The sequence below is a fragment of the Zingiber officinale genome, chromosome 9B (assembly GCF_018446385.1).
Source record: "Zingiber officinale cultivar Zhangliang chromosome 9B, Zo_v1.1, whole genome shotgun sequence".
In the NCBI taxonomy this organism is placed as follows: domain Eukaryota; kingdom Viridiplantae; phylum Streptophyta; class Magnoliopsida; order Zingiberales; family Zingiberaceae; genus Zingiber; species Zingiber officinale.
Genome location: NC_056003.1, coordinates 998,969 through 1,009,356, shown reverse-complemented (window position 1 = coordinate 1,009,356; position 10,388 = coordinate 998,969). Strand labels below are relative to the sequence as shown.

The 10,388-nt window shown below is 39.5% G+C and overlaps 1 protein-coding gene across 1 annotated transcript; it reads right to left on the bottom strand.

The window, feature by feature from the left end:
• Positions 1-6,130: 6,130 nt before the first annotated feature.
• LOC122025660 lies at positions 6,131-7,171 on the bottom strand. The gene is made up of 2 exons (XM_042584498.1): positions 6,931-7,171; positions 6,131-6,695 (listed from the first exon to the last, which is right to left on the bottom strand). Exons 1-2 carry the CDS (start codon positions 7,150-7,152, stop codon positions 6,171-6,173), a joined length of 747 nt encoding a protein of 248 aa, XP_042440432.1. The 5' UTR covers positions 7,153-7,171; the 3' UTR covers positions 6,131-6,170.
• Positions 7,172-10,388: the final 3,217 nt, after the last annotated feature.

Sequence of the window (10,388 nt, the reverse complement as noted above, 5' to 3'; positions counted from 1 at the left end):
TCGAGCGGCGACTTTAAACCCTTGTCGCCATCAACGGTCGAGCGGCGACGTTAAACCCCAATCGCCATCAATGGTCGAGTGACGACCTCAAACCCTTGTCGCCATCAATGGTCAAGCGGCAACATTAAACCCTTGTCGCCATCAACGGCCGAGCGGCGACCTTGAACCCTTGTCACCATCAATAGTCGAGCGACGACCTTAAACATTTGTCACCATCAAAGATCAAGCAACGACCTCAAACCCTAGTCGTCATCGACGGTCGAGCGGTGACCTTAAACCTAGTCTTCATCAATGGTCGAGCGGTGACCTTAAACCCCAGTCTCCATCAACGGTTGAACGGTGACCTTAAACTCATGTCTACGTCATTAAATGGTCGATCGACGACCTTAAAACCAGAACTGATCGACCGACTAAGAAAACAGATAGTCCGTTGCCAATCAGAAGAGAACAAGGCCACACTTTGGGGAATTGTTGGTTGGTCCTAGGAATATCATACCGATTCCCCTGTACAAAAATTTTGTACAAGTCCTGAACCTTTCCTAACAACTTATTGTGTTCTTTAGAAATTAAATTCAGAATCGCAAACGGAACTTAACATTATTGATTCCAAATTTAACTTATCTATTTTTAGTGGTTTAGACTTGAATCGCAAATGATACTTAACATTATAGATCCAAATCTACATAGGTTACAAATTTAATTAAATATTAATTTCGAAAATCGGCTCTCAGGTCAAACATGGCGAGGCACATGGCGTTCTTGGGTATGGGAACGTCCACCACTACCTCGACAAAACCTCTTAACGAAATTCAATATTTAATTTCCTTATATAACTCTAGGTTTAACCAAAAAGAACAATCGAATCACAAGATCGAAAAAATAAAAGAAACACAAATTCGAAACAAATCTGAACATCTAGAATCTCTAGCCTCTTATGCGAAAAATAATGACTAGTTATACCTTTCTTTGTATGCAACAACCTCTTGATCTTCTATCGTATTCCTCTTCTTATCTCGGGCGTCGTGTAGGCGACGATCTTCCAAGTCGAGAACCACCCAAGCCCTTCTTCTTCCTTCTTCCAAGTTTCAGCTAAGCAAATTTTTCCAAGATATAGCAAGTCTCGGCCACCACCACCAAGCTCCAAGGGATGCTAGAAACAAAGCCTCATTTTCCTCCTCCTTCTCCTAGCAAGATCCGGCCACCTTCCAAACTCCAAGAGATTATAAGGTTCGGCCAAGGAGAAGAAAGAAAAAGGAAAAGGGAGAATAAGAGGGTCGGCCACACCAAGGAAGAGAGGAGAGGAATAGAAGAGAGTTCACTTTGTGAAAGCACCCTCACCCTCTCTTTTATAATCCTTGGTCTTGGAAAATAAGGAAAGTTTTAATAAAAACTTCCTTATTTTCTTTGCAATGAAAAGGAAAATTTAATTGATAAAAAACAATTTCCTTTTCTTTATTAAAGTGGTCGGCCACCTCTAATTCTCCAAGCAAGGAAAGTTTTAATCACAAGAATTAAAACTTCCTAATTTGTTTCCGGAAATTTTTAAAATAAAATTTTCTCTATTAATTTTTCCCTTCATGGTTGGTTATAAAAGGAAATTTTATAAATTAAAATCTTACATGTGGATGATTTCCAAAAAGGAAAGTTATTTTTAAAATTAAAATCTTCCTCTCAATCTACAAATAAGGAAAGATATCAAATTTTTTCTTAATCTTTTGTAGAAACTATAATAGGAAAATTTTAATTTTAAAACTCTCTTTTAAAATCATGAACATGGTTTCATAAAATGAAAGTTTTATCAAAAAATTAAAATCTTCCTTTCAATCTACAAATAAGGAAAGATATTAAATCTTTTCTTAATCTTTTGTAGAAACTATAAAAGGAAAGATTTAATTTTAAAACTCTCTCTTTTAAAATCATGAGGATGGTTTCATAAAAGGAAAGTTTTATCAAAAATTAAAATCTTCCTTTTAACTACAAATAAGGAAAGATATCAAACCTTTCACTTAATCTTTTGTAGAAAACTATAAAAGGAAAGATTTAAATTTTAAACTCTCTTTTAAAATCATGGTATGCACATAAGAAAGATTTAAAAAATAAAATCCTTTTTAATATAATGTGGTCGGCCACACCAAACTTGGATTCAAGCTAGGGCCGGCCACACAACTTGGCTCATCTTATTTGCTTGGCTGGCCCAAGCTTGGGTTCCAAGCTTGCTTGGTCGGCCACCTTAGGATGGGTATAAAGGTGGGTATAATACTTTATAAACAAGAGCCTACGATAAGAACCAAAAGGAGGAATTGGTTTTGGTCTCCCGATGAAATTAAGCTTCCCATGTTCGCCCTGAACACCCAACTTAATTTCATCAATAATAATTCATACCACTAAAGAATTATTATTGAACTACCGCATCAATCCCAAATTACATTTTGGGCTCCTTCTTATTATGAGTGTGTTAGTCTCCCTATGTTTAAGATGTCGAATGCCCACTAATTAAATGAGTTACTGACAACTCTCTTTAATTAATATCTTAGTCCAAGAGTAGTACCACTCAACCTTATTGTCATGTCGGACTAAGTCCACCTGCAGGGTTTAACATGACAATCCTTATGAGCTCCTCTTGGGGACATTATCAACCTAGATTACTAGGACACAATTTCCTTCTATAATCAACAACACACACTATAAGTAATATTCTTTCCCAACTTATCGGGCCTATTGATTTATCGAGCTAAATCTCACCCTTTGATAAGTCAAAGAGATAAATACTAAATATATGTGCTTGCTATTATATTAGGATTAAGAGCACACATTTCCAAAATAACTAAGATCTTGTTCTTTTATTAAGTCAGTATAAAAAAAACTTACCTTAAATGATCCTGCTCAATACACTCAGAGTGTACTAGTACAATTTATTAGTCAAGATAAACTAATACCTAATTACACTACGACTATTCCAATAGTTTGTTCCTTTCCATCTCAGTCGTGAGCTACTATTTATAATTTATAAGGAATTGATAACATGATCTTCTATGTGTGACACCACACACCATGTTATCTACAATATAAATTAATCGAATAACTACACTTAACTTATAAATGTAGATATTTGATCAATATGATTCTTATTTCTGAGTAAATGTTTATACAAAAAGCTAGGCTTTTAATATACATTCCAACAAATAAGCAACTCAGTTTCGATCGAGTTTCCACGACAAACGCGTGAACTAAATGCAAATCAAAAACCAAAAATGTCGAACGACGAGAAGGGATATAAGGGTTCGCCGAACGAACAAGCATTCATTGATACTTCAAAAAATTACAGAAGCAAAAAAACTTGCACAAATAGGCTCACTCCAAAAAATCCAAAACATCGTCGGGCAACGACTCGATTAGCTTATCCCAACGATGACCTTTCTTGTCAGAGCTAAAGCGAGGTAACCGCCTTCCTTCAGTTGAGCGAGCATCCCGTCGATAGCAAGGTCAAACAGACGGAGTGCCCAATCGGTGACTTTGTCGTTAAAAGCGTTCGAGTGGATGTAGGCTTGCTTCATGAGATCTAACCTGCTCGACTCAGCTCACTGATAAGTCTCTAAGGCCTCTCGATAGGCCTTCGGCTCTTCCTTCAACTTGGCCAGCTCTTCATTTTTGGCGTTAATCTGGATCTTCGCTGCGGTCTGCTCGGCCAATCGTCCATCCCGCTCGACCTTCAAAGTGGCCTCAACCTCCTTTAGGTTTTGGGCCAACACCCGACACTCCTTATTTTTTATTTCTAAGTCCTCGATGGCCTTGAGCTTCCTGGTGTTGGCCAAATTAAGCTCGGAATCGAAGGAGCTGACCTATTTATCAAGCCGAGCCAATTGTACAGCTTACTCGGCGCCTTTGCTCTTCTCTGCCTCCAGCTACTCGGAGCTCTTACTCAGATCGGTCCTTAATTGAGTCATCTCAGCACTCATTTGCTTCAGCTACGCCTGAGAAGCCGCTGCCTGGCCGCTCGGGGCACGCAGCTGTTTGACTTCTTGCTCCAAAAAGGTGAGTCGTTGGCACATGACCAGACTTTCTACCCAATACTGCAAGCAAACAATTTTTAGACCTAAGCGGCATCAATAGGAACATGCAAGTAAAGAGCTCACACCAGTGGACATCTGGGTATGACTGTCAGCGAGCGCCCCTGGAGGCTTGACCGTTGCACGGGCTCGGACGTGGGTCCATATCTGTGCTAGCGGCCCCTAGATAATTATCTAGTGCTCCGGGGCTCAGCGTTGTCAGAGTCGCGCCACTCATCCGTAGGCAGATGGATGACCGCCGTTAGGTAGCGCTGGCCACTAGGAGCAGACGGGGTTGAGGTTGCTCTGCTAGCCGACTGAGACGTTGACGCCGGCCGAATGCGAGACTTCTGAGTCTTCGGCAGTGGAGGCGGTTTGAAAGCGACCGGCGACACACAGATTGTTCCTTGTGGCAGCCCGGATAAAGACAGTGTCCGATCGGTTGAAAGCGAAGTATGTGGGACGACCGTCGCTTGCTCGGGCGCAGGTGTGGAGGTTTCACCCAGCTCAGATGAAAGACGTGGGCTGGTCTTGGTTGGAGTCTATGTAACGGAGGTGGTAGATCGGGCGGCAATCTCTGCGCGACGGCTCTTTCGATTTATCAACGGCTCCTTGGAAGTAGCCGATTCCGAGGCCTTAGCGGCTGGAAATACCGGAAGACACTCGGGCAGGAGATTCACTGTGACAATCGCTTCACCACCTACCGTACGGCTGGCTACTCCGTCGCTCCCTTGAGTTGGGGCTCCTGGGCTCTCTCCAAGCGGATCCTCATGAGAGTCGACCGGTTACAAGCCGTTGGCTCTCCAACTTAGCTACGGCCGTAATATTGATCTCTACGTCTCTAAGTTTGGACTTGCAGGGCAAACGTGCGCAACATGACTCGAGCTGCATAAATGTTCAGCTTTAAATCACAATGCGAATAAAGATAATGTTCAGCTTGAAAGCACAAAGCACATTTAAGTACCTTTGAACGAATGTATTTTTCATTTCTCGTTGCTAAACAGATGCTCCAGCTTATTAAACCAATGGGGACTGTGATCTTTGTCAAAAGCCTCTTTCAAATTATTCAGAGACGAGCGGAAACTAACTATCAGAATTAAATCACTACCTTTAAACCCCTAGTTAACTATCAGTCCCCTATGATATCTACGCAATTCCATCATGCTTGTACAAGAACAATCCTACATTCCCTGGATGGGATCTTCATGTGTTAGATTGGCCAGGAACCTCCTCGGTAAGAACAAAATCAAAAAATGGAAAAGGAAAATAAGCTGATGCAATGGCATGAGCTGAGAGCGAGCTGAACAGAGCCAAATGGAAATGGAAAATAAGGAGTCGGTGAGCATGAGTGCCACTGACATGCCCATTATCAAATCTTTATGAAAAGCTCTTCTTCCTTCTCTAGTTTCCTGAAGGTCCATGTTCTACCTCTGTGGAAACGAGATAGTACTCGGGTAGTAAAATTTTATCACAGGAGTAAGTTTGAATTCCATTCCTCTAGGGAATAAGTTCCTCCTACAAGGAGACCGTTTGATACTAACGGTAATTTACCTCCCTTCCATAAGATTTGGAGGGACATGAGCGTCATCACTTTCTTTTCTTTTTTTCATCACTGAAGGTCCATGTTCCTATTAACCTTCCAGATGCGGATATTCTCATCCTCCTTTGTATTCATCTGCGTTTTAAAATGGGTTGTTCAACTACTTTGCTTTATCCTTGAGAATCTGTTATAAACAGTGTTTTTTTTACTGTTTCTTTTATCTTCTCCCGTAATGTGTTCACCTTGGTGTTAAATCTTTGATCAGGATTATTAGTCTTTTCTGTACATGGATTCTGTGGGCAAGAAATAGACGTACAAGATAAGACAGTAGCCTTTAAAGTCTAGAGGTAATCACAGGCAACTTGTGACATTATATAAGAGCTTCATTTTCTCATGGAAGCAACTCTTATTATCACAAGTGATTTATCCATACTTACTGGCAATTAATACTCTAACAAAAACATTTTTTTTTTTACTCAAACATCTAGATAATTCAAGGATAAATATACTTTGACTCCCTTCTTTTAAGAGAGCTTGCCCCAATGCTAATTATTTACAAGCAAAAAAAAAAAAAGGAAAAGAAATTAAACAAGAGGCATTTTCATTAACATGTGCGCATGGTCTCGCTCCAGCAGCCCCTTGAGCGCGGCCATCTTCTTGTACTCCTTTGAGTTCAAGTCGATCTCTTCATCTTCTCTTATACCTTTTTCAGTGACGTTTTTCCTTTGTGTTGGAGCCTTACGCCGAGGGAAGAGATACAGCCAAGCGCACACGCACGTAATCACGGTGATCCTACTAACGACCAACAACAACGCTAGCACTATGGCGACGAGCATCAGTGGCCCACGGACCCCATGGCGGCTCAGCCATGTTTCTTGACAATCAGATGCTCGCGGAACTATAGCGGAGTCGAAGTGAGAGCAAAGTCCAGGCGAAGTAGGACGAAGTTGATAAACTTGTGAGGGCTCAACTCGTGTCTTGTAGTTGAAAGCCTCTCGGTGCACCTGCGAATTCCGAACCTGAGGCTTCATTGGACTCCCTACGGGTGCTGGTCGAAGACGGTAACGGCTCCGGTTGATCGAGATTTCGCTTTGATTTTTCTTTTCATGCTGGTAAAATGATGAACAAACATGTTTCACAATCGATGCATGGCAAGTCTTGTTTGGCTTTTCTTTTGGTTGCATCTAATTACAGTGGATCAAACAAGGCGGTTATTTGTCTAATTCTATTGACCTTAACAAAAACATATCCAAAACATTCAAAAATGCTATCAAGCAAACACAAACTATACAAATGCTTATTTGATTGATTTGAAAAAGTATATAATTAATGCAGTACTCTTACCTTGAGGAACCAACAGAGGAAACTTCTCTTCACAGGCTTGAATACCTTCTCCTTATGCCGGATGTCAGCGACTGCAGCCGCGGTGACGGTGGAGTTCTCTGGCATGGTCTGATCACTTTTTGGCCTAAACTTATGCGACTTGGACGGCGAGGCTGTGAAGCCAAAGCAGCAGAGGGAATTGAGAAGAGAATGGCTTCTCTTCTTTCCATCAATGACTTCCATCGATATAAAAATTGGAAGAATGAAAGATACTAGTGATGGTTACAGATGAAAATAATTAAGTTCGATTAAATTGAAGCATACAAAGAGGGAAACAACTGCTAATTAATAACCATGCAGTGCCTTCACAAAAACGTCGCTCTTTTTCCGTGAACATCTGGAAAACTTTGATTTGGGGAAATTTCACTTTGGCCCCTTCACAAAGATTGCTAACGTTGCATTATGCATGTTAATTGTGATATTTTTCATTGAAGTTAATATAAAACTAAATAAAATAACTTAACATATCTTTAATTGAATTATATGATATAAAAACGTGTCGTTTTTAATTTAAGATCATTTTAGTTACTCACTTGATCCCTTAGATGAATATCATTGGCTCAAGATGACCGTCAATGTCAAAATCATAGCATTTAATTTGAGTGACAATTTGGCAGTGACGAGTATTCTAAACTAATGATTAATTTAAGATTATAAAATATTAAAATTAACTCGAAGCCAGCAAACCACCCTCAAATTTGTGATGTACGCATATGAAAAAAAATACTTAAGATTGAGTAAATTAAATTTAGTCGTCGTTATCGTCGGCTCATATTAATAGACTTTGTTGGTAATAGAATTCTTTTGTATTTCATTTACAGAGTGATTTTAAGGTTAATTAGAAAAGAGAAGCGATTAAAAATTATTAATAATAGGTTAATTAATTATAATTAATTTAGGTTTGGTTTAGGTCAATTTGCTTTTGTGATCTCTGTCCAATCAAAATAACTCTTTTGATTTGACTAAGTCGCCTAGTCTGACCAATTCACTTTACTCGAGTAGATTATCCAATTTGATTGCTTCTGCTGACTTAAATGATTTATTTAATTAGATTTGTGATCTATTTAGTAAGATTTGCTTGCATAGTACATTGAAAATCATTCAACATGTTGTCCATGGATCATTGGTTCTACTTGGACCAATAAATTAATTGATCGGACCACTTAGATTATGTAGCTCACTTAGTCCATCGGTTTGCTTAGGTCTCGTCGGAACAATTTAGATCGTCTTGAATCCATCAATTAACCTCAACCTAACTTGCCCAAATTAATTAAATTGATCAATCCACTTAAAAATAATCACACTTAATTTGCCTTAATATTCAATACTGATCTGGTAAAGAGAGGCACCCTGCCAAGGATAAGCCAGTCAAAGGAGCGGGTTGATGAAGAAGGTAAAATATAATATGGTTCTTGAGGTCGGTTGGGTGAATACAGGCCGAGCAGGATAGGAGAACTACCGAGCGGACAACGAGCCAGCATAAGGTCGAGCGGACAACTGAGCCAGCATACAACCAAGGAACGATCGACGTTGGGCGCAGGACAGGAAGTCGTTCGGCCAGAGATCGTCGACTACCAAACTGACTGGCACATGGAGGCCCTTCCGAGGCCGACCGATAGAAGCAGCCTCGACCGAGCTAGTAGGCCGCTTGGCCAAGCAACCATTGAAGGAACATCTCATCAGATCCTTTTAGGAGAGGGCGTCGTTGACACCAGGCGTGGTCGATAAGGAGATCGTACGACGGAAGCTTCCACTGTCACACCAGAGATATGCTCGACCTGTTAAGATATTGTGTCAGGGATACTTTACTGACAAGTATTTTCAGGAAAAATTTCGAGAAACGTGTCTGCCTAGGAAAGCGTGCACAAGCGCTACAGGAGCTCTATATAAAAGAGGTCCAAGTATCAGCAGAGGTATGCAAGAGACACTATTCGCTCTACAGGGCTCGTTTTTGTTGCTCCACCTACATCGTCACCGGTGACTGACTTGAGTATCGTAGGGTCAACGCCGGGAACCCCTTCCCCGGTTTGGCACTGACGTTTCTTGTACTTGCAGGATCAATAAGGAGCTTCCACCGAGTCAGCCTGTGAGTTAGACGCCAGTTCACCATCTTATCATATTTTGGACAGGATCAACTACCTAGCAAGCCTAGACCAACAAGTCGGTCTACCTCGCCCACATGAAGTTAATCAGATATGTTTTGATTGTTTGATATGGTTCGATTAAGTCCGTGGTTTGCATTTGATCATTTGCTTTAAGTGTTAGAATAAAATTAATAATAGAGACTTAAGGAACTTTCAACTCTTAAATGATTATCAAGCTTAAAAGAAGGATTAAAGGGCGTGTGACCCATATATTGTGTTGTTTATTGTAATTTTTGGTAATAATTAATTAGATTACTTATAAATAAAATTGTAAATTGATTGTCGTGTTATTGTTTATGGTTCAAATTATAGACCTTATGGTAGCTTACAAATCTATAATTAAGTTGATTAAAGGGAGGTTGCCCATCCAGTACCAATATATAATTAGCAAAATATTAAACGAGTATTCACTGTAAAATTAATTCACTTAACATATTTTTTGTTTGAGCAGAGCTTTTTTTTTTATCATTCTGAAGTCTAAAGATTTTAAAACTATTTTATTATATTATATATATGTAAATAATTGCACGATAATTAGTGATATTTCCGTTGTGTTTATATATATATATATATATATATATATATATATATATATATATATATATATATATATATATATATATATGCTGGCGACGCTTTGTGCGCTACCATGAGCGACGCGCAGACGTGGTGTTACCAACTCGGTTTCCCTATATAAAATATTCCTTTTATTCTCTCTCCCCTTTGGCCCTCTGGTCAACTTGTGGCAGCTAACTCGGTAAGTTATCTGCTACAACAATGTAACAGTTCTTTCTTTGTTTACGCTCCAACAAGATGTTACTTTACATTTTCAACCAATAATAGATCATAGCAATCTCAGTTTTTTATTTAGCGTATAATTAAATGAGGTTTCTTACATTTCGTTGTAGAAACAATTGTAGCACGTTAAAGCAGCTAGTCGTCAGAAGCTGTTACACATTGTAGCAGCTAACGGTCCAAATAACCTTTTTCTTACCAATTACCCTTTTTGCAAATACTGTGCAAATACATATAGTGTCCAATTATATTTTACCCTCACCAGACAAAGTTTTAACCCCTATACTCGCCATGTGACAAATATTTCAAAGAAATTTCATTGATAGTTGATCGGTGCTCCACAGAGTGTTCATCAGTCAACCTCACCGCGATGACTTATTTCTCATCCAAAGCTTCGCCTCCATCGTGAGTATTGTCTTAAGGTTTATCATTTAAAGCTTCGCCTACTTTGATAGTTTGAATTTTTAGGGTTTTGATCTG